The following is a 25,593-nucleotide window of genomic DNA, read 5'->3' on the forward strand; positions in this document are numbered from 1 at the left end:
TAAAGACATTGAATGTTATCTTTTGAGTCCGTGGTATTATTTTGAGCCCCGGGTATTATTTCATATTAATAGTATTAAAACATCCAGTTACTTGTAATTTAGGAATACATGGATGAGTAATTATGATTTAATTATCTCATTTATCAAATAAACCAGGACAGAAATCTCTAATAACTAGATGAACAATCTCCTCAAAATAAAGAATTATCAGCAATCATACAGGTAAATAGTATTTTTCCTTGGTTCCAAGTCCAGTTTCCATAGTTTATTAACAGACTCTCTGGAATTCAGTCTCTGAAGAATTAAGTTCATTTCTCATCTGTGGAGAGAAAACAGGCTTCTAGGTCTACTAGTGGGAAAGTTAAGGTGGCAGTAATCTTTCCATGACATTCTTTTCCATCCCTTCCCCTCCTCTTTTCAATCTCACTCAAACTACAAAAGAACCAGAGACATTAGCAAGCGACATAAACAAGTGAAGATTCTTCTTGACTCCAGCTCTGCACGTGTCACCACACCAGAGCTAACCTACTGAGACCACACCGCTGCCTGCTCTGATCTCCTCCAAGTGTCTGTAATTCATCTAGGCAACGGAAGCAAAGCACTTGAGCCCAGTTATAATTTTTCACTAGAAACGAAATGCTGACACTGACCTGAGTCGGTGCAGTTTAGTGCTGTGCTCATTATCCCACACTGGTCATTCAAAATGCTTCACACCAGGAGAGGGCGGGAAGATTTGGGAGAATGGCATTGAAACATGTAAAATATCATGTATGAAACGAGTTGCCAGTCCAGGTTCAATGCACGATACTGGATGCTTGGGGCTGGTGCACTGGGATGACCCAGAGGGATGGAATGGGGAGGGAGGAGGGAGGAGGGTTCAGGATGGGGAACACATGTATACCTGTGGCGGATTCATTTTGATATTTGGCAAAACTAATACAGTTATGTAAAGTTTAAAAATAAAATTAAATTTAAAAAATAAATAAATAAAATAAAATACATTCAAACTTGCTTCCAAAAAAAAAAAAAATGCTTCACACCAAACAGCCTCAATAATGTATTGTACGTGGATGGACTTTGACCCTTAGGCAAGTATCAGAAGTCACTTAGTACGAAAATCTCACCTGAAACCTGTCTACCCATCCCTCAGAAGTTCTAATACTACCATATCATGCTGTCAGTATAAAACAAGAAAAGGAATAAAATAAAGCAGCAGCACCTAGAGCCTTCTGCCAGAAGAGATAAGCAAGGTTACCTTGTATGTTGGTCTTAGACAATCTCTGCAGAGGCATTCAGAGCTCTTGGGCAAACCCAGTATTCATTATCCACATTTGTGGGAGCTCTGCTACAAACAAATGCTCTGCTAAGGTTGTCCTAGCGCCAACTCACTGAACGTGCACTTTCCCTGTGAGTTATAAACCCAGTAACTGGCCACATTTTGACTGGTAATTGGTGGGGATAAAGGGCTGAGGGTGGAACTGGGAACTGTACAACATAATCACTTCAGGATGGCTAAATCTGCAGCATGGTAGACACATCTATTATGACAGACCGTCACAGTATCATTCTCAAATTTTACCAGACTGCTCATCCATATGATTCCTAAATATGCTTTTGGCTTGCTAGCATTCTGTAGTGTAATTTTATAGTCATGGAATTTATAAAGTAAAAAGTACTAGGGGTTTTCTGTAATTTCCATTAACAAATTATTTTTTGCCTTAGCTTTCCCTTTTCCTCTTCTTAAGATGTTGGCAAAGAAAGACTTGACAAGAGCATTCTTAATTAAACTGTTCTGAGTATCTCTGTACATCACAGAGATGTACAGAGAAGTGCCATGAAGCTGAGGCTCCCTCAACTTCATTATGGAAATATGCCAGGTCCTGGTCCCAATACTTCACTGCTAAAACGGGACAACTAGGCGTGACCACTGTAACGGCCAGGACACTGCTGTGCTCTTCTCAACAGCTCCAGCCTTGGGGCTGCTGGCTCAGTGTCAGAGGAACTTCCAAATAAGAACTTGCCTTCTGGGCTGCCACCATGGCTAAAGGAAAGAGTCCCCAGAAAAAGACAAAAGGGGTGCTCCTCACATTGTTGTTTCTATCATACAGATAATCTAGTCCTCAGAAAGACTTGCAGCTGGGTTGAACAAGTAAATAGCTATTAGAGAGGAAGTTTCTGGTGTTGAGCGGGCCATTCTCACTGATGTAATTGAAAACGTGACTGAACGGCCTACAGATGGAGACTACACTTAGTACTGTTTGTGGCCCTTTCCCTTTGCCTCATGTTTCTACAAAGTATTGCTCAGAAAGAGCCAGCCTAGGTCAGGGGGGTGCAGTGCACTCCCCTACAACATATTCACAGCATCCTCACAGGACCCTCTTACAAGTCTCCTCCAGACTATCAAACTGGAGCCACCCAAGAGTCCTCACATTTGACCTCAGAGCCCAGACCACCCAGGAGAGCTCTGATGATACAAGCTATCAGTTTATTTGAAAGTGAAGTAACTAAATCCCAGGATTTGTGGTTTGTGATCCTATCCTGTCATCTGATATCAGGTTCACCTCACAAGAGATACTCATTAAAATCATGATAAAGCCAAATACAAAGTCTGGCAAACCAAACACACAGCCATGAGGAAGGGCAGGTATGATCCATTTCTGCAGACCTTTAGTTTGGTGTTATTCTCTGGTTCTTCAATGATGGACTGAATCCAGCTCATTCTACTGTAAACAGAGTGGTATATAATTTTGTCCTGTGTGACCTTCAAAAGAGAAAAGAGCCAGAACCATTTGCCCCCAAAGCCAAAATGCTACCAAGCTTTAGTACTGACAGCCTACAACAATCATCCCACAGCTGCCAAGTAACCCCTGAGTAAGTATGCTGTCTCCTCCATCACCCCTTTTCTCTGCCCAACTCCATTCTTCCCCCGTGCCTAAATCTAAGACCTACCAATCTATGAAACTCGATGAATTCTACTGCTTTAAACCTCAGAAAATAAGACTGCCACTCTCTCCTTATTAATAGCATCATTTTCATGATGTTAATTCTAGAATCCTATGACAAAACAAGACTAAAGTTCAAAACAGGTTAACAAGTAAAAAATTGTACATAATATAAACATGGACACAATGAGCTTACCATTGACATTAACCAGTGAGAGAATATTATCTTGGTGATCAAGGAGGCGCTTAACTTCAAGAATATCCCATCCTAGTGATCCCTCTGTGGCTGCTACCAACCTGAAAATTACTAAATGAAAAGACCGATATAATTTTACTGAAATAGTCAAAGAAGATAAAGTTCCATTTCTGCTCAAAAAACTAATATTTCACTAAGTGACAAACACCTAAAATACTGAAAAAACCCATCTCCAAAGACAGTCTTGTTCATACTACTTCATTTCTTTCAAATCCTTGAGATGTTTGCAATGATCTACTAAAATCCCAAGTGTGACCTCAAAACTCTATTCCTTTTATTAGAACTCTTCTAAACCCCCACCAACCATTAAGTCCCATCCTCCCTAAGCCTTCAGTGTATGACCAGCTCTCCCACCTCATTCTCTCCTTAGCCAGCACTGGTCCGGACCCCTGAATCTCCCCCCACCATTAGCCTTCTCTCCTCATGCCAGGCCAGTAAATACTGCTGCAAAATAAGCTATGAATCTGTGCTTAACCTCAAATCGGTGAAGACTTCAGCAGTTTTTATTTATTTACTTTTCAAATTGATATCTAAGCTTACACCATTAAATTACAAATTCTCTGAGAAGATATGCCTTATAATTTTTGTGTGTTATACAGTTCTTTTGGACTATAGTGTTGCTTTACTCAACTGAGTTTAACAAACAGTTTTATATAAACTTGTATTAATCCTAACATTAATCAGTATAGAAAACTCAAAATCAAATCAACTGGAAAGATTCAATAAACATTTACTGAATGCTTATTAGGATGCTCCAGGAACTTAGATATTATATGTGACTAGGTTCCAGTTACTGCCCTGAAATAGTCATCGAGAGTGGGAGTGAGACTTATGAACAAGCTCAGAATCCATGTAGTCGGTGCTATAACAGGCCCCAGCACCAAGAGCTGTGGCTGCTCACAGCTTGGAAAAACTAGTATCTCAGAGTCATAGTCCTCCCAAGTGATGGCTGATTACTAAGTTTCTCTTCTTTCTCACACTTCTCCTTGGAAAACAGGTCACACCACATTTCCTTCTATGTCTCTGGGCACATTTTACCAAATGACAAACCTCTACAAAGGTTATTTAATACTGATAGCCATTCACATTGAAACTGTGGCTATCAGATGAAGGTCTCAGAAACTGTGGTTGTCTATCAGAAAGGGGACTCTTTCTGATACCTAGCAAAGTAGAGCGAAAATTCTCCTGTAGTTGGAATACTACCAAATGACACTGAGATTGAGATTACAGAAAGCAAGCAGGTACTCTACTGTTTAATGCAACTAACAGGGAGAACAAACTGAAACACTGACCAAAAAACTACAAAGAACTAAAGATAATGAGAAACTTAAGTTCATAAATATAGTCTCTACAATCAAGTATTCACAAGGGTCACATATGTAATAACTTCAAGGAAATAAACATGAATTAGAAGATAAAAGAAAAGCAAGTCAATTCTAAAAAAGGGTTAACAGAAAAATCTTGAACTTTTGAACCAGGATAAGTACTCAAAGAGTGATGCTAGTCCTGCCCAGCTAATAAAGCCTCAAAGGGGCTACAGGCAGTGCACACAGAAATTTTATTTCCTGTTGAGAAGATTCACATTAGAAAAAGAGAAATTAGTATGGAACAGTTAAAACCAAGGACAGGGGCACAAGCTTGTCTTAGAAAAGATAGTACATTTAGAGGAATAAAACTTATTTTTCATAAGGAAAATGACACTACATATTTACTTGATGAAAAAGTTAAAGTGAAAGTCACTCAGTGGTGTCCAACTCTTTGCAACCCCATGGACTGTAGCCCGCAGGATCCTCTGTCCATGGAATTCTCCAGGCCAGAATACTGGAGTGGGTAGGCGTTCCCTTTTGCAGGGGATCTTTGCAACCCAGGGATAGAACCCAAGTCTTCCACATTGCAGAAGGATTCCTTAGTGTCTGAACCACCAGGGAAGCCCTATTTTGAGGCTAAGTAAAATGGAAACCCTCATTCTTAAGAATATTTGTATTTTTTATAAATTATTTTGAATAAAACCAACTTTAATTTCTTCCTTTTTTTAGATGATATTCCAATTTCTGTTGAGGCATCAGTGTTTATTACTATTTCAATGAATTCACTAATTCATTCGATAAAAATCTCTTTATCTGCTAGGAGAAAGATGAAGAAGGTTTCAGTCACCAAGGCACTAATATTCTGAAGGGGCGGGGCAAAGAGAGACCAAAAAGCAAACATAAGTTTTTAGAGTAGTAAGTTAAATGGTAGACATGAGATTATAAGAATACACAGGTAAAACCTCTGGGAGGGGAGGCATAAGGTAAGCAAGGCTTCATCCTTGAAAAAGAAATACTAGAGCTGTGCTCTTAAAGAGTAAGTAGTAATGAGCCAGATTAAAGAGCACAATGAATTATGTGGTCAAGTCCAATATGGCTGACAAGAGAAAGGAAGGCAGAGGTGAGAACCACCTTGGGCTGGGGGGTTCCAGGAAATGTGGAGTAGCCAGCAGTTACGAAAGACTCAATGGAAGCAGGGGGAGATGGCCAAGTCCAATACAGGTGACAAGAGAAAGGACGGTGGTGAGAACCACCTCAGGCTGGGAGCTCCGGGAAATGCAAATTAGGCAGCAGTGAGACAAGACTCAGGGAAGCAGGGGGAGATCATGGAAGGCATAATTTGATATGCTGAAAGGCCTGGACTTCATTGTGTAGGCATGATTACATTCGTCCTTAGGGCAAACATTTCATTCATCTGGGGCAAAAATGAGAAAAAAAATAAGGCCACATAAGTTTGTTTGTTTGTTCTTAATAAAACTAAATGTATTCAATTTAAAGCCCTATACTTTTTTCCTGATGTCATGTTCTTCATATTTTGTTGTCAAAAAGTTATTTTTACAAAATGAGGGTGGTAAATGGCAGCTTATTTTGTTTCCAGTTTGGAGTTTTCAATGTTTTCATTGAAAACATTGTTTAGAACCACTAAAACAGAGAAGGGAATGGCCACACTTAACCAGCCAACCAAGCAGGCTATATCATGGTGAATTAATTTCACTGGTATCCGAATTTTGATATGGATTCAAACAGTCACAATATTTGTGCAACAATTTGCAAGTATCTTAAATATATGCCAATAGTCACATAAATTAGAAATGTAAGGGCTTCCCTGATGGCTCAGCAGGAAGGGAACCCACCTGCAATGCAGGAGACACAGGAGGTGCAGGTTCGATCTCTGGGTCAGGAAAATCCCCTGAAAAGGGAAGTGGCAACCTGCTCCAGTATTCTTGCCTGGAGAGCCCTTATGGACCATGGACGGAGGAGCCTGGCAGGTTACAGTCCAGGGGGTTGCAAAGTGTCGGACACGACTAAGCATGCAGGCATGTTGAATAGGCATATACTTAAAGAGATTTTATTTTACTTGCTACTAACTCTATCATGGGGTGATTATATTTGGACACTCTGGGCATGCATGCCCAATCATGTCTGATTCTCTTTTGTGACCCTCCTCTGTCTGTGCGGTTCTCCGGGCAGGTATACTGGAATGGATTGCCATTTTCTTCTATAGGGGATCTTTCTGACCCAGGGATCCAGCCTGGGCCTCCTGTATGTCATGCGTTGGCAGGCGGATTCTTTACCACTGAGCCACCTGGGAAGCCCTTTGGACACTCCACATTACATATATTTAGACATCTTACTAATACTTCATCATTATCTGAATACAATAATCTTTCGTAAATATTTATACTTTCAACGTGTTCTCCAGACAACGGCAATGGCTAAAATATAGTTTGCGCATTGTTAAGTACACATTCAAAAAAATAAATAAAGTAGAGGAATGAAAATAAGTCAGGAGATATCGCAACAGACCGACCAGGCAAAAGAGGAGAAGAGCACCTGAACACAGCAACACTAGTGAGATGGAAAGAAGTGGACCAAAATATTTAGAGCAGCCGCCCTCAAAGCATGGCCCCAGACCGACCACCTCAGCACTCGCAGTACATGTTAGAATGCAGACGCTCAGGCCCCACTCCAGAAGTAGTGAACTAGAAACTCTGGGAGTAAGGCCCAGTATTTTGTGTTCTTAACAAGTCCTTCAGGTCATCCTCATGCACACTACATTTTGAGAACCACTGAGAGTAAAACCAGCAAAACACAAGCGATTGATTAGCAACAAAAGGTAAAAAGCAGGGAAAAGCGAGGCATCTTTCCAGCACCATAAAGAACATGGGAAAACTGAATTTCTGCAAGGAAGAAAAAAAGAAAAAAAACTTAAACACTAAATTTTATCTTTAGAAGCTGCTTCATGAAAAGCAAGCATAAGCATTGGGTCTAAAAAATTACTTCTCAGACATGACTACACAGGGAAAGTTCAGTTGAAGAAAGAAAAGCTTGACTGCAAAGCAGCAGAGCCTGCAGATAGCAGCTTACAATTGGTAAACCATTAGCTCATTTCTCACTGGCATTTGCAAACATGCCAACTGATGATCACAGTAAATCTAGAGACTGGTCTCTAGAAGTAGCAGCACAAGTAATATCAAATGCCCTCTGGGCTCCATTAGACAAATTCTTCAAGAAAAAAGCAGATTTTAAAAAGCAACTTCTCAGCACACAATTTTTATCCATAAGGTAATGAGCATAATAGGTTTGGTTTTTTTTAAACTGCAGACTGCTGGCAGTAAATAAGTGAGCCAACAGTCAGCAGTAAGAGACTGGCCTTCAAATGGCATGTTTATAATCAGTACATTTACCACATCCTCTCATTCTCCCTCCTGCCATCCCACTACTCTGAGGGAAATGGCACAAACTTCACCCTCCAAGAAGACAGGTCCCACCCTGGTTTCCACAGCTCCTGTCTTACTCAGCTCCCATAATAACCCTCTTCCAAACCCAACTCGTTTTTAGTTTTCAGAATGTCGGTGGTGTTTTATGTAGCTCAAGTTTTTGCTGAGTGAGCGAGTGTGGGTCATCAACGGAGAGGACTGGGATGTAAACAGCCCTCCAGCATCAGAGGAGTGGGGCTACCTTGCCCACTTGCCTATGCTAGACCAAGCGTGGCACAAGAGCCGACCTAACATCCTGATAAGTCTCAGGTTCCACACCACTTCAGTAATTCCAGGAGGTCAAGACTGGGGCGGGCAAAGATGTCCTTTAAATAAAAAGTCAAATTAGTCTTTCCGAAATGTTTACACAAGGCTAGTTTACAATTTTAAAAAAGAAGAAATGAAGGGGGAGAAAGTCATACTCACTCAGTTCTTTGCCAGCTGCTGCCACAACACAGTGCTTAGGTATTTCAATCAAAGCGCTGATCCCTTCATAAACATAGAAAAGTTAAATTATTTTCTTAATAGATTAGATCAAAAACATTTTCAGATTTATATTAGTCATTTCTTCAAAGGGGATGGTAACAATAAAGCTCACACAATGCGCTACATCACACTTGCATGTGAAAACAACTTTGTGAAAAGTCAGTAAGATCTCTCGAAGTTTTTATTGATTTATTAAGGGTAGAAAATTCTCTTTGAATATTTGTATTATTATGGCAAACTTATTTACCAGGGACCCCTTAAGATAATCATCATTGCCATTTACAAGATGGCTAGCTCAAATGGAATACAAAATTGGCATTTTTCCTCAATGTAAATTGAAGAAGCCTGGGTGAACTCCCTGGCAGCAAATAAATGAGCCAAGAGTCAACAACAAAGAAACTGGCCTTCAAATAGTATGTTTATAATCGATCAGTACATTTACAAAATTCCTTGTATTACTAGAATAATCAGATTCAACATTATATTACATTTCACTTATTAAGCATACAGTGCTAAGTACATTTTTTATAGCTGAATCATGAAATGATTTTAGGATAACCACAACTTCTGTAAGATACGTTATAATTATCACTTTTGTCAGCAATAATTAAAGAATTCAAGTGTTAGATTTAGAATTACCATATCTGTTGGCACAAAACTTGTTTATTAAAGTTAACTTTTCCCTTATAAAATATATGTAATTTTTATACAGTAATTCATAACACATATGCTAATTGGGAAAACATTCTCATCTGCTTTACCTTCCCACTCGGGGAGTATTTCTGGCCAACATCTTTCTTCCACATAGGTTTTACCAATATGTTTTATATTTTTCCATGGTCAAGGACAGGGCATTGATGGTAGAGAAGGAGAAACGGGAGCAGCAGTGTACAGGATAAAGAAGTAGGAGAGAGAGGAGAGCAGGGGGAGGGAGAACAGCAGAGAATTCCAGATGCAGAAAACAGCTTGTCAAAAAAATGTTGATTATTTATGAAATAAAATTACTGTAAACTCAATAATCCAGAAGTAGCAACTTAATGCCGGAGAAGGCAATGGCACCCCACTCCAGTACTCTTGCCTGGAAAATCCCATGGACAGAGGAGCCTGGTAGGCTGCAGTCCATGGGGTCGCTACGAGTCGGGCATGACTGAGCGACTTCACTTCCACTTTTCCCTTTCAGGCACGGGAGAAGGAAATGGCAACCCACTCCAGTGTTCTTGCCTGGAGAATCCCAGGGACAGGGGAGCCTCGTGGGCTGATGTCTCTGGGGCCGCACAGAGTCGGACACGACTGAAGCGACTTAGCAGCAGCAGCAGCAGCAACTTAATGCACAGAATCACAGACCATAGTGATGGAAAGGGCATGGATGTCCTGTTTTCTAGTCCAAGGCTCCTTCCATTTTATCATACTAAGATTATTTTTGCTTATTTCCAAACACATAATAATTGTCCCTCAATGGCACCCCACTCCAGTCCTCTTGCCTGGAGAATCCCATGGACGGAGGAGCCTGGTGGGCTGCAGTCCATGGGGTCGCTAAGAGTCAGACACTACTGAGCGACTTCACTTTCACTTTTCACTTTCATGCATTGGAGAAGGCAATGGCAACCCACTCCAGTGTTCTTGCCTGGAGAATCCCAGGGATGGGGGAGCCTGGTGGGCTGCCGTCTATGGGGTTGCACAGAGTCGGACACGACTGAAGCGACTTAGCAGCAGCAGCAGCAAAAGCCCTGCCAGCCCATAAATCAAGCAAGGCTTAGTGAAAGGAGTTTCATAAAGTAAGGATCTAATAGTACTGCTAACTATTTGGTATCCGGTAATTTGGAAAATCCAAATCACAAAAAGCTCACCAATGGCAACTTAAGGTCTTTTAAAAGCTTTCTAGCCAATTTTCTCAAAGGTTTACTGCTATCTCTTACTGATAAACAGGGCAATACTGTAACTATTTAAAGTACAGTACTCGAAGCTAATTTGCAAAGAAGGGGAATTGCAATAACAGGTGATTATTTCCATTAACATGCAAAAGGTCCTCTTTAGCCCTGATTTCAGTATTTTACAACATGTGTGCGTGCATGCTAAGTCACTTCATTCGTGTCTGGCTCTTTGCAACGCTATGGACTGTAGCCTGCCTGGCCCTTCTGTCCATGGGATTCTCCAGGCAAGAATACTGGAGTGGGTTGCCATGTCCTCCTCTAGGGGATCCTCCTGACCCAGGGATTGACCGCACACTCTTATGTCTCCTGCATTGGCAGGGTGTTCTTTACCACTACAAACAAGATTACTAGTGATCAAGTGGTGAACTGAGAAGTTAAACTATAAATCCTAGTAAGGTAGGGATTTAGTTTTATTAAGACATTATATTATTTTTCTAGTATTTTATAATACCCATGTGGAGATAAGCTAGTTCCAATAAAGAAGTGTAAATTCAACTCACAGGGCTCCTACTACTCTAAGACAACAATAATATGCTTTAATAACACAGGCATACCTTGGAAATATTTTGGGTTTGGTTCCTGACCACCGAAATAAAGCAATTATCACAGTAAAGCAACTCACACAAACGTTTTAATTTCCCACTGCATATAACAGTAGTGAAAAAGCTGGCATAAAACTCAACATTCAAAAAACTAAGATCATGGCATCTGGTCCCATCACTTTGTGGCAAATAGATGGGGAAACAATGGAAACAGTGACAGACTTTATTTTCTTGGGCTCTAAAATCTCTGCAGATGGTGACTGCAGCCATGAAATTAAAAGATGCTTGCTCCTTGTTAGAAAAGCTGTGACCAACCTAGGCAGCATATTAAAAAGCAGAGACATTACTTTTCTGACAAAGATTCATCTAGTCAAAACTATGGTTTTTCCAGTAGTCATATATGGATGTGAGAGTTGGACTACAAAGAAGGCTGAGCACCAAAGAATTGATGCTTTTGAACTGTGGTGTTAGAGAAGACTCTTGAGAGTCCCTTGGACTGCAAGGAGATCAAACCAGTCCATCCTAAAGGAAATCAGTACTGAATATTCATTGGAAGGACAGATGCTAAAGCTGAAACTCCAATACTTTGGCCACCTGATGCCAAGAACTGACTCATTGGAAAAGACCCTGATGCTGGGAGGGATTGGGGGCAGGAGGAGAAGGGGACGACAGAGGATGAGATGGCTGGATGGCATCACTGATTCAATGGACATGAGTTTGAGCAGGCTCCAGAAATTGGGGATGGACAGGGAAGCCTAGCATGCTTCAGTGCCTGGGGTTGCAAAGAGTCGGACATGACTGAGTGACTGAACTGAACTGATAATAGTTGTTAACATTATACTGTCATCTATTAAATGTGCAATAGTATTATGTCTAAAAGACAATGTATGTACCTTAACTGTAAAACACTTTATTGCTAAAAAAATATTAACAATTAGCTGAGCCTTCAGGTAGTCATTCTTTTTGCTGTTGGAGGGCGTGAAATATTTCAAGAATTACCACAATGTGACAGAAACACAAAGTGGACAAATGCTTCCGGAAAAATGGTGCCAAAAGACTTGCATGATGCAGAGTTGCCACAAACAATTTGTAAAAAATGCATCATCTGCAAAGCCAAATAAAGCAAAGTGCGATTAAACAAGGTATGCCTGTATTCTTTCAAGGATGACCATGGGTTCATTTCATTACTTTTAGAAACAAAAATAGTTAATAGTGGATCACATGATTTTAAGGTTCAGTTCAGTTCATTTTAAGGTTACTGTCATTTAAATTTACTCATTTATACTTAAATATTTTTATTCTGAATAAATTTTTATTCTTTAAGTTCCTTGATACCAATGTTAAGTCAAAACTGATTTTTTTCTGAGAAAACAGAATTCTGTTTTTACATTTTCACATGAATGAAATTTCCTTAGTAAAACCAACTGTAAAATGAGGGCATCCTTAGGACTCTATGCAAAGTCTGATGACCCCACAAATGAAGAAAATACTTTTGTAAAGTCATAAAGATCTGTTTCCAGGTAAACTCAGTTTAGGACATGGTCTAGGAACATGTAAGAAAAGGGTTTTCTTGTTCACTTTTGAGAAATTCTGTTAGAAGGGGTGAAGAAGCCAAAACAGGGGAAATCTTTTCCTTCCAATTTGAAATGGAAATATATCTCACACAACCCTTCACCTGAATTGGAAAATATGACATTTTATATTCGGAATTAAAAAGAAAAGCTCCTATATTACTGTTGTATTCATGGAAAGTCTCTTTGAAGATTCACTGTGTCTTTACTTTAGTGTCTAGCATGGTTCACAAGTACCTTGATTTGTTTTTACCTGTATCAGAAAGGTGACTCGTCTTACACAGAAGATCTAATTTTCGGTTCCACACACACAGATCATTCCCACCAGAGAGCCAAACATCTAGTCTCTGAAGAACAGCTAAACACTGTAAAATTCATACAAAATATTTATCAGTTTAGAAATTCAAGCATTCAGTGGTTTTAAAATATGTCCACAAGTTGATACCCTTTCCCTTCAAGAGATCAGTAATCTTCAAAGTAAATGAGGAAACACTATTTCATTTTACTAGTATCTTTCCCCAAGCCTGCTGAAATTACTGAAAAACAGTAGCACTTTCTGAGACCATCTAAGGTAATTTCTTCTATAGGAATGCAAGTAACCAAGTCTTATCCAAGTTTGTTTCCCCAACCTGTAGCAGAGTTTCTATCAATAATAAGCCCCAATTAGTATGTTTATAAAATGAACCTTAGAGTAGCCAGCCACCAATTAGCCACAAAAGATTTTGTTCTGGAAATAAGTAACTACTACTAAATTATGATTTTACAGAAAACAGATAGTGAGGCACAAATAGCTCCGTGTTTCAAGTTTAAAGCTAAAACAAAGAACAACAAAAAAAAGACAAGCTACTGCCGTATCACTTGGAAAGTAGTATCCCTTCCTAGAATTACCAACTAGAAACACACTGCGGCTGCTGCTGCTGCTAAGACCCTCAGTCGTGTCCGACTCTTCGCGACCCCATGGACTGCAGCTACCAGGCTCCTCCATCCACGGGATTTTCCAGGCAAGAGTACTGGAGTGGGGTGCCACTGCCTTCTCCGACTAGAAACATACTAGGTACTACATTTTTCCTTATCTTACTATAGAGATTCACCTCTTGCTCTAATTTAAAATTCAAACATTCTAGCATTTAATATGCATACTCCCCAAAATCTAGTCTTAGAAGAATGAAATAGCTGTAGATATGTGCAGAAGAAATAATTTTTAAAACCTAAAAAAATAATTTCATCTAAATCATTAGATAACTTTTTCTGAAATAAAAAGATTATTACCATAAAGTATCTGATTAAGATTTTACCTTTACAGTAGACTGGAAGCATGACACTTTCTGAACTTGTCTACCGGTATCACAATCCCATTCCTAAATTTATGTTAAGAAATAATTTCTAAGCAGAATTTCAAAAAATTATGAGATAACTTTTCTAATAATTAAATTACAAATATTACACATTTTATGTAGAAAATATACAAAGCATAAAGTACTTTGTGTTTATACTATTACAAAAATCAACTTAGCATAGCAAGCTTATAATCTAAAATAAGTTTGATGTGAATTTTACTATAAAACCATTTGAAAATACCAACAGAATGAATGGCCTGAATATCAAATCTTTATAAGCATTAAATATTGCAACTATAAAAAATTTAACTTTTACTCTCCAAAACAGTCTACCATAATCTAATAAACACTGAACATAAAATATTCATACTAAAAACTATCACATCCATTAATTAACATTAACTGAAAGCTCCCTCAACATGCCTGGCATGATTTTACTAGTTATCTTAATTCAAAGAAGACAGTAACCAAATACCTATATCCATATTTAAAATAATTTCAAGACCTCTCATAAAAGGTCCAAGATTAGTTTGACTTAAGGAACATAACAATTTTCAAATTTTTCATACCATTTCCTATGGTAAGATATACACTTTATATGAGAACATATTTACATATAAATATGTATATACACACACATATATAGACTCTTAAGATTATAATTTGACAAAAAAAAAAATCTACCCTCAGCATTTAGTTAATGAAGTTCGTTAATAGCAAATACCCAAGCATGGTAAATTTAAAATTCATCTGAATAAATGGAACTACTAACAAAGCAACCTGAAATTATTTTTAACAAGAAAAGTCATTCAGCAAAGGAAATTACTCTATACTAGCATTTACCGTTAAAGTTTATACTGATATTGTCCAGTTACCCATGTACGTCCTGTAATAGTAATTTTAACAATTATCTCTAAATAGTATAGGAGAAGGCAATGGCAACCGACTCCAGTACTCTTGCCTGGAAAATCCCATGGACGGAGGAGCCTGGTAGGCTTCAGTCCATGGGGTCGTGAAGAGTCAGACATGACTGAGTGACTTCACTTTCATTTTTCACTTTCATGCACTGGAGAAGGAAATGACAACCGACTCCAGTGTTCTTGCCTGGAGAATCCCAGGGACGGCAGAGCCTGGTGGGCTGCCATCTATGGGGTCGCACAGAGTCGGACACGACTGAAGTGACTTAGCAGCTAAATAGTATTCTAGTACTTAAGAAGCAGTCTAATAAAAAGAATTTTATATTCTATTTTTGCAGAGATTATACTGATACTGAAACAAAAAATAGCTTCAGTCCATAAAATAACATGTGCTTCAATAGAACAATGGTAGTAAAGCTATTGTGACCTAAACATACTAAAGTGCATTTTATGCCCCTGATTATGCAACACTGTAATCACCACAGTGTATCATTTTATCTCCACCTAAATCTTTTTGTGAATTTCTACCACCTATTGGCAATCTGTCTAAAAATCACTTCGGCTGACAAGCTTATTTAAAGTGTGTCATAAAGTATGTCTTCGTTCTATAGAAGCCTAAGAAACACCTACACCTTTGGGCTTACTCCAAAACTCAACTTCACTAACACCTGAAGTTATTTAAATAGAATTCTCAGATAAGCACAGACTTTTTAAAGCTATTCTATGACACTTAAAAAAAAAAAAAGGCAATGAAAGATTAGCTATAGCCTTCACAGATTAAATTCCTCATACAAATATAAAAAGGCTAACTTTGTTTAAGAAAAATATTTTATGAAAGCAGTATCACATAGTGATTCAGAGCGCTGACTCTGCAGTCAGACTACTGCCTTTGGCCCTATACAGGCTGCATGAACTCGGGCCATTTACTTAACCTCTCTGTGCCCCTCTTTTCTTATTTATAAATGAAAATAATAAAAATACTTATTATAAGGGTTAAATGGGTTAATAAATGCAAAACAAAACAATGCCTGGCACATACATGCAATTTATAAAACTTTACTATGGCTGTTATATCTTAAATTTTCAACTCAAAGTATAAGGAGGGAAGGTAATTTACATTTTTAAATTGTTTTAAAATACTAAATATATAAAACACTGCTGCTGCTGCTCAGTCACTTCAGTCGTGTCCGACTATGTGTGACCCCATAGACGGCAGCCCACCAGCCTCCCCGTCCCTGGGATTCTCCAGGCAAGAACACTGGAGTGGGTTGCCATTTCCTTCTCCAATGCATGACAGTGAAAAGTGAAAGGGAAGTCGCTCAGTCGTGTCCGACTCTTCGCGACCCCATGGACTGCAGCCCACCAGGCTCCTCCGTCCATGGGATTCTCCAGGCAAGAGTACTGGAGTGGGGTGCCATTGCCTTCTCCATATAAAACACTGAGCACATGCTAATTCACTTTTCTGCCAGACTGAGACTGTCAGAAGGTTCTTATGGGTTGGGACCATTAAGTTTCTTTTGCTGTACAATAAGCGTATAAGAAAATGTGAATTATTCTCTGGTTCAACTCATCTTTGTTTCTCTAAATTGAAAAGCAAACTGAGATGATAAGTATTTTTAAGCCTACATTCTTTCATTTCCTCCATCTTTTGTAATTTTATATAAAGCTGGGAAGAACAGCTTTAGTTATGGAGTTTCCATCAACAATAAGTCTTAACTTGCTACTTCAAATCTAATTTTTTTCAGACACCTAATACTTTCAAGAAGCGTCTTATGAAGGCTAGAACAAAACCATTTTTGCTGAATCGTGAATGTACAGACAGGCCTCAGGAGGGTCAAGTCTACTATGTATGTCCTGGTCCCTGGGATCACCACAGCTGTTTCACTTGGTTCTAGATTCAAGGATACAATGACTGTTCTATCAGCAGAGGCTGTCAAGATCAGGTGATTTTTTTCTTCACAAGTTTCCAAACAAGGCAATGTAATAATAGCTGTTATCTTTTGAGTGTGTCCATTGAGTTCCAGAAGTTTTTCTCCTGTCTGAAATATCAATAAAAATGTTAACAGTACTTTATATTTTATAACTTAGTCTTAAATGACAACATTAAGCAAAACCACCAGTTAGAAAATACATACATTCCATCTGAAATTACTTAGAATTTATAATTTAAGCAACAGAATCTAAACAGATGCTAAAAAAGTAGGCTTAAATAATTTTAATTATTTTCTAATAGAAAATAGCAGATTGTTATAGGAAACTTTAAGGAATACTCTTTCCATTTGGTTTTAAGATTATAATTGTGTAAATTAAGTATAAAATATCAGTAACTTAGCAGAGAAAATATAGGGAGTCTTCATTATCCAAATATTTATTATCTCCATCTTATAACATTGCAGAATAAAAGTCAACAAACAGTAACAATTGGATGTAGATACCCAATAATATATCAACCACTCATAAAGTCAGTATTGACTCTATTTAACATCAACAGCTATTCCCATCCATCCAATGTCTTCATCCATCAGTCTCTGACTTCCCAAGTACTAAATACAAAAATGCAAGGAAAATGCAACATAAATTTCAAATCTCTCCAAGGTTGCAGGATTTCATGATGTATGTGATGAATGTAATGTTAAACTGTGTCCATCACAGGCAAAGCCATTGAAAAATGAGGATCTGATGGAGTCAGAATAGGTAACAATCCAAACAAGGGTGAGGAGATAAATGCTTCCCAAGAGAATACTTTGAGAATCCAAGGATTAGGGAGAGAGGACCTAGAGAAATTTGGTAAAGCCTTAAATATTTTTAAAAAATAAACCTTTTATTACATTACTATTAAAGTGAAACATGTGAAGAATATTATGCTGTCACACAATTTAGAAAAATTCAGAAAAAATTGTCAATTTGGAAAAAACTGTCTCTCACAAAAATCAACACCTGATTCATTTTCAGAATCAGTACATAGCTGCTAACTTAAATTTTGCTTAATTAAAATTAAGACATTTATTTTCATAATTTAGCATTTGTTTCTCAGGAAAAATCTTAAATAAAAAACTCTATTATGAAACATTGGTCCTCACTGTAAATGGATTCATCCTAAGCAGCCCTTTTCAAACATTAATTCGGCTCAGTCTACTGGTATGCAGTCTCATCTCCAGGTAATGTTTATGAATGCATACTCAAGAACAGAGTCATGTCTGTGTTACATAATCCACATAGAAGCAATACACACCTGGGCATTCCACACAACTACAGTTCCATCATCACCAGCAGATGCAAATCTGGTCAGAGAAAAAAGGTCAAGAAAAACAAAAAATTACTGATGATATTTAAGTGCTAAAATTACTAAGACTAATCAGACGTTAGGGACTTCCCTGGTGGTCCAGTAGCTAAGACTCCTTGCTCCCAATGCAGGAGCCCTGAGTTCAATCCCTGGTTGGGCAACTAGACCCCACGTGCCAGAACTAAGAGTTTGCATGCCACAACAAAGGCCTGACGCAGTCAAATAAATAAGAATAAATTTTTTAAAAAAGAATTATCAGACTTTATTAATAGCATTCTGACTTACTAATATCAATGCACATTAAGTTCTTTAAGCCAACTTAATAAATCTTTATAGAATACTTTCTAATTTTTGTGTCAGGTATAGCAAATCCAAAAATGAATAAGACCATTCAGAGAATTATAATAACTGGTAGACTAAGAATAAGGGAGATCTATAAGTGATCGTTAAAGTCCTTCCTTTAAAATTATATGATTAAACCCTGAAGTGACATGAAACCAAGCTGAGGAAAAGCTACAGTGGCAGAAGTGATATCCCAGAAGTAGACCAAAGGAATCTTGTCCTTAGATTCCTTATATTCTAGGTAAAGGTATTTAGATATTTTAACTCTACTATATTTAAAGCCAGTATCTCTCCTTTGTTCCTCTCAGTTCTGTGGTCTTTCCACATAAATATCCCATCTCCCTTTCATGTCCTTTGGTTTGGAAAGTTTGGTTTCTGTTTTTTTTTTTTTTTTTTTAATGAATATTCTTGAAAAAGGTAAAGGTAAGTTTGCTTCTTGGCATAAAAAAAGAATTGTAATGAACTAAATTATAGCTTTTCTCTACTCTTTACCATCCATTCACTACAGATCAAAAACCAACCATCTATACTTGGTAGAGTAGAAGATAACCATGATACAAACACTATCAAGAAAAATAATCTGTTTGTCAGTTGCTTCATTTGCTATTATTTTCTCCCATTCTGAAGGCTGTCTTTTCACCTTGCTAATAGTTTCCTTTGATGTGCAGAAGCTTTTAAGGTTAATTAGGTCCCATTTGTTTATTTTTGCTTTTATTTCCAATATTCTGGGAGGTGGGTCATAGAGGATCCTGCTGTGATGTATGTCAGAGAGTGTTTTGCCTATGTTCTCCTCTAGGAGTTTTATAGTTTCTGGTCTTACGTTTAGATCTTTAATCCATTTTGAGTTTATTTTTGTGTATGGTGTTAGAAAGTGTTCTAGTTTCATTCTTTTACAAGTGGTTGACCAGATTTCCCAGCACCACTTGTTAAAGAGATTGTCTTTAATCCATTGTATATTCTTGCCTCCTTTGTCAAAGATAAGGTGTCCATATGTGCGTGAATTTATCTCTGGGCTTTCTATTTTGTTCCATTGATCTATATTTCTGTCTTTGTGCCAGTACCACACTGTCTTGATAAATGTGGCTTTGTAGTAGAGCCTGAAGTCAGGTAGGTTGATTCCTCCAGTTCCATTCTTCTTTCTCAAGATCGCTTTGGCTATTCGAGGTTTTTTGTATTTCCATACAAATTGTGAAATTATTTGTTCTAACTCTGTGAAGAATACCATTGGTAGCTTGATAGGGATTGCATTGAATCTATAAATTGCTTTGGGTAGTATACTCATTTTCACTATATTGATTCTTCCAATCCATGAACATGGTATATTTCTCCATCTATTAGTGTCCTCTTTGATTTCTTTCACCAGTGTTTTATAGTTTTCTATATATAGGTCTTTAGTTTCTTTAGGTAGATATATTCCTAAGTATTTTATTCTTTCCGTTGCCATGGTGAATGGAATTGTTTCCTTAATTTCTCTTTCTGTTTTCTCATTATTAGTGTATAGGAATGCAAGGGATTTCTGGGTGTTGATTTTATATCCTGCAACTTTACTATAGTCATTGATTAGTTCTAGTAATTTTCTGGTGGAGTCTTTAGAGTTTTCTATGTAGAGGATCATGTCATCTGCAAACAGTGAGAGTTTTACTTCTTCTTTTCCAATTTGGATTCCTTTTATTTCTTTTTCTGCTCTGATTGCTGTGGCCAAAACTTCCAAAACTATGTTGAATAGTAATGGTGAAAGTGGGCACCCTTGTCTTGTTCCTGACTTTAGAGGAAATGCTTTCAATTTTTCACCACTGAGGATAATGTTTGCTGTGGGTTTGTCATATATAGCTTTTATTATGTTGAGGTATGTTCCTTCTATTCCTGCTTTCTGGAGAGTTTTTATCATAAATGGATGTTGAATTTTGTCAAAGGCTTTCTCTGCATCTATTGAGATAATCATATGGTTTTTATTTTTCAATTTGTTAATGTGGTGTATTACATTGATTGATTTGCGGATATTGAAGAATCCTTGCATCCCTGGGATAAAGCCCACTTGGTCATGGTGTATGATCTTTTTAATGTGTTGTTGGATTCTGATTGCTAGAATTTTGTTAAGGATTTTTGCATCTATGTTCATCAGTGATATTGGCCTGTAGTTTTCTTTTTTGTGTGGGATCTTTGTCAGGTTTTGGTATTAGGGTGATGGTGGCCTCATAGAATGAGTTTGGAAGTTTACCTTCCTCTGCAATTTTCTGGAAGAGTTTGAGCAGGATAGGTGTTAGCTCTTCTCTAAATTGTTGAAGCAACTGACAAACAACTAATCTCAAAAATATACAAGCAACTCCTACAGCTCAACTCCAGAAAAATAAATGACCCAATCAAAAAATGGGCCAAAGAACTAAATAGACATTTCACCAGAGAAGACATACAGATGGCTAACAAACACATGAAAAGATGCTCAACATCACTCATTATCAGAGAAATGCAAATCAAAAACACTATGAGGTACCATTTCACAACAGTCAGAATGGCTGCGATCCAAAAGTCTACAAGTAATAAATGCTGGAGAGGGTGTGGAGAAAAGGGAACCCTCTTCCACTGTTGGTGGGAATGCAAACTAGTACAGCCACTATGGAGAACAGTGTGGAGATTCCTTTAAAAACTGGAAATAGAACTGCCTTATGATCCAGCAATCCCACTGCTGGGCATACACACGGAGGAAACCAGAAGGGAAAGAGACACGTGTACCCCAATGTTCATCGCAGCACTGTTTATAACAGCCAGGACATGGAAGCAACCTAGATGTCCATCGGCAGATGAATGGATAAGAAAGCTGTGGTACATATACACAATGGAGTATTACTCAGCCATTAAAAAGAATACATTTGAATCAGTTCTAATGAGGTGGATGAAACTGGAGCCTATTATACAGAGTGAAGTAAGCCAGAAAGAAAAACACAGTATACTAACGCATATATATGGAATTTAGAAAGATGGTATCAATAACCCTGTGTAGGAGACAGCAAAAGAGACACTGATGTATAGAACAGTCTTATGGACTCTGTGGGAGAGGGAGAGGGTGGGAAGATTTGGGAGAATGGCACTGAAACATGTAAAATAGCATGTATGAAACGAGCTGCCAGTCCAGGTTCAATGCACGATACTGGATGCTTGGGGCTAGTGCACTGGGATGACCCAGAGGGATGGTATGGGGAGGGAGGAGGGAGGAGGGTTCAGGATGGGGAACACATGTATACCTGTGGCAGATTCATTTTGACATTTGGCAAAACTAATACAATTTTGTAAAGTTTAAAAATAAAATAAAATTTAAAAAAAAATAAATAATAAAAAAAATAAATTAAAAAAAAAGAAAGAAAAATAATCTGTACAGGATTATTCATCACAATGGCTGAATTATAATAAAATCAATATAGCATTGTTCTCAAGCAGTGTCCCAACACAGTGGTATACAGCAGTCACATTGTAACCATGTCAACTAATTTGTTAATAATGTACTACACAAGCGTGTAAATAACTCATAGTGAATCAAAATCGATTCCAAGTTGCTCTTCTAATATCACTTTTTATTCACTTGAATTCAAAAGTTTGCTTTTCTGAATGGGAGAGAAGGAAGTAGTATTATTGAGAGCCAGCTATGAACTGCATCTGGTTATGGTTAATAACCACTAATAAGTGGTACTCCACAAGCAGCTATGGTGTTCAGAAAATGTGCACTTCCAGGCAAGATTGTCAGCGTATTTTCACAAAAACCTGGGCATGCCTTAAACATCTTCATTAAAGTAAACATTGTGAGCTGTGTGCGCGCCATTGGGAGAAAAGCAGAGAACTGATACTTGAGGACACAAAAACTATTAATACTTTGGCCCTGAGAGTCTCTGTCCTATTGAATTTTACCCTGTAGAGATCCATATAGTCTCCCTACTTCAGTCATGTAACACTTCCCTTAACAGTCCAAACTGAGCATCAAGTTCAAATTTCTCACGCTCGGTTTCAAAGCCTCATATATAGCTACTGTCCTCACTGGCTCTGACAATTCCCATACTCAGTACCTGCTGCAGAATCTTTTGATTACATCTTCTACTGCAGGAGCTAAGAGATTATCCAGGAGATGGGAAATTGGCCTAATAGAGTCTGACAGAGTCCATTAGTAATTTTTAATAAAGAACTACTTATCTTTTTAACAGAAAGGACCTTTTAAAATGTCTTAGTTAACTAGATAGAAACCATACAAAGAACTATTTTTAAACCCATACATAACATTTATTCTGTTTTCAAAATGAAATATATAAAAGATATGGAGACTAAAAAGAAAACAATTTTATAAACAATTTCTTATGCTTAATTACACAGACTGTCTGAATCAGAATACGAAGCAATGCCTTAAATATCAAAAATACTGCTGGATGTCAATCTTTAACAGTTTATGTTTCTAGGGCTATTGATTTCTTTTTACTTGTACCATGATGAAGGGGAGGGCAGAACTCAAGGTCTTAAGATTTCTTTGGTATAAAATATCAATTTCTATTGATTCTTGAAACTCTTATAATTGCTTTTCTCCCTTTTAGAAGAGTACAGGTTTAAAATATACTTTTTTCTAGCCCTGATTTTTAACTTCTCATTATTGCTTTATCATGTCTGAATCTCATGACTTCACAATGAGAGATGATTGAACGGTTGAGAGTTTAGAAATGAGACACAGAGCATCTCATCTCAAACTTTAATTCAATCAGTGGTGAACAAAAGTTAAATCTAAACAATGCTCAATAGTAATGCATGAATCCACAGCCCATTTTTTTCTTTTTATCGTTCAGAGGTCAATTATCCAGTTTGTGTATTATTCAGGCTTTTCAATTCTCATATTCTAGTGCCTTTTCTTTTTTTGTTTTTGCCGTTTCAGTATTTATTATTACCTGCTCTAAAGAGGAAACGTGAAGCTTTAAAATGCAAACCAGTTTGACTTTGCTACATACCAGTACCAGCCATAAAATAACGAATAAAGGGAAGGAAGATCATTCACAAATGACAATTATCCATTCTCCTAGCATGGATAACTGAAAACCGGCAGCACTGTATCAGCTTATCTTAAATCAGTTTATCCTCATCAGTCAAGCACACACTCTTAGCCATCTCCAAATGAGAAATGAAACTTCAATCTAAGAATCCCTAACAGCAAGATACACTATAACTATGAAAAGAAGTAAGGAACAATAAAAGAAGTAATTAAATGCCAATAATGTTTAATATAGTCAATGGAAGAAAAAATAGGGGCTATACTGCCATATAATAATGTACAAAAAAAATTTTAAACACTCTAAATTAATAGAACCCAAACATTCAAGTCTAAAGATTTTAAGAGAAATCCTTCTTTACTGATACACACAAAATAGTAAGATTTCATATCATGTGTTAGGGAAATGCCAAAATCAATTACATGTGGTTCTTATTTCAAGATCTTAAAATTCAGTGATTGTTTAAAAATGTACTAAAGAAATATAAGACATCAATTGTAAGACATACTATTATTTTATGTACTATTAAGGAAAAATGCTGTTAGTTATAAATGAAAGACACCAATTATATGATGTATCCAAATTTTAGAGATGTTACAGTACCAAAAATAGGCTTTTTAGAATCAATGAAATTTAGTAATTATCGTACTTATTTATCTTTCCAATATGGCACTTTCCAGTCTAACACATTTCTGATTACCTCTAGCAGGTTTAAAGGACTTAAGAAATAGTCCTTGTTTCTTGGCATGAAAAAAGGGCTGGAAAATTCTGAAAGAGATGGGAATACCAGAGCACGTGACCTGCCTCTTGAGAAACCTATATGCAGGTCAGGAAGCAACAGTTCGAAATGGACATGGAACAACAGACTGGTCCCAAATAGGAAAAGGAGTATGTCAAGGCTGTATATTGTCACCCTGCTTATTTAACTTCTATGCAGAGTACATCATGAGAAACTCTGGGCTGGAGGAAGCACAAGCTGGAATCAAGATTGCTGGCAGAAATATTAATAACCTCAGATATGCAGATGACACCACTCTTATGGCAGAAGGTGAAGAGGAACTAAAACGCCTCTTGATGAAAGTGAAAGAGGAGAGTGAAAAAGTTGGCCTAAAGCTCAACATTCAGAAAATGAAGATCATGGCATCTGGTCCCATCACTTCATGGTAAATAGATGGGGAAACAGTGGAAACAGTATCAGACTTTATTTTTCTCGGCTCCAAAATCACTGCAGATGGTGACTGCAGACATGAAATTAAAAGACGCTTACTCCTTGGAAGAAAAGTTATGACCAACCTAGATAGCATGTTTAAAAGCAGAGACATTACTTTGCCAACAAAGGTCCATGTAGTTAAGGCTATGGTTTTTCCAGTGGTCACTTATGGATGTGAGAGTTGGAGTGTGAAGAAAGCTGAGCACCGAAGAATTGATGCTTTTGAACTGTGGTGTTGGAGAACTCCTGCGAGTCCCTTGGACTGCAAGGAGATCCAACCAGTCCATTCTGAAGGAAATCAGCCCTGGGATTTCTTTGGAGGGAATGATGCTAAAGCTGAAACTCCAGTACTTGGCCACCTCATGCGAAGAGTTGACTCATTGGAAAAGACTCTGATGCTGGGAGGGATTGGGGGCAGGAGGAGAAGGGGACGACAGAGGATGAGATGGCTGGATGGCATCACTGACTTGATGGACGTGAGTCTGAGTGAACTCCGGGAGTTGGTGAGGGACAGAGAGGCCTGGCGTGCTGTGATTCATGGGGTCACAAAGAGTCAGACACGACTGAGTGACTGAACTGAACTGAACTAATGAACTAAATTATAGCTTTTCCCTACTCTTTACCATCCATTCACTACATGGCAAAAAAAAACAATCATCTATATTTTGTAGAGTAGAAGGCAACCATGATACAAATACTATCAAGAAAAATAATTTGAAAAGATGCTCAAGATTGCTCACTATTAGAGAAATGCAAATCAAAACTACAATGAGATATCACCTCACACCAGTCAGAATGGCCATCATCAAAAAGTCTACAAACAAACGCTGAAGAGGGTGTGGAGAAAAGGGAATGCTCTTGCACTGTTGGTGGGAATGTAAACTGATACAGCCATTATGGAAGATGGTATGGAGATTCCTTAAAAAACTAGGAATAAAACCACCATATGACCCAGCAATCCCACTCCTAGGCATATAC

The 25,593-nt window shown here is 37.8% G+C and overlaps 1 protein-coding gene across 12 annotated transcripts in view; it reads right to left on the bottom strand.

Annotated features, from left to right (window-relative positions):
- Window positions 1-25,593, bottom strand: part of WDR41 (WD repeat domain 41) — a 165,954-nt gene that overhangs the window by 10,478 nt on the left and 129,883 nt on the right. For 11 of the 12 annotated variants that reach the window (XR_008698752.1, XM_055536627.1, XM_055536624.1 and 8 more), the window contains 6 exons: window positions 18,001-18,049; window positions 16,676-16,807; window positions 13,810-13,872; window positions 12,768-12,879; window positions 8,411-8,473; window positions 3,139-3,249 (listed from right to left, as the gene is read on the bottom strand). Coding sequence is in view for 11 of the 12 variants with exons in the window: in XM_055536627.1 (XP_055392602.1) it covers window positions 3,139-3,249; window positions 8,411-8,473; window positions 12,768-12,879; window positions 13,810-13,872; window positions 16,676-16,807; window positions 18,001-18,049 (530 nt within the window). In the remaining variant the exon portion in view is untranslated. The remainder of the gene's footprint in view (window positions 1-3,138; window positions 3,250-8,410; window positions 8,474-12,767; window positions 12,880-13,809; window positions 13,873-16,675; window positions 16,808-18,000; window positions 18,050-25,593) is intronic. The other variant, XM_055536629.1, reaches the window with a different exon arrangement.

Source organism: Bubalus kerabau, chromosome 10 (genome assembly GCF_029407905.1).
Source record: "Bubalus kerabau isolate K-KA32 ecotype Philippines breed swamp buffalo chromosome 10, PCC_UOA_SB_1v2, whole genome shotgun sequence".
Classification (NCBI taxonomy): domain Eukaryota; kingdom Metazoa; phylum Chordata; class Mammalia; order Artiodactyla; family Bovidae; genus Bubalus; species Bubalus kerabau.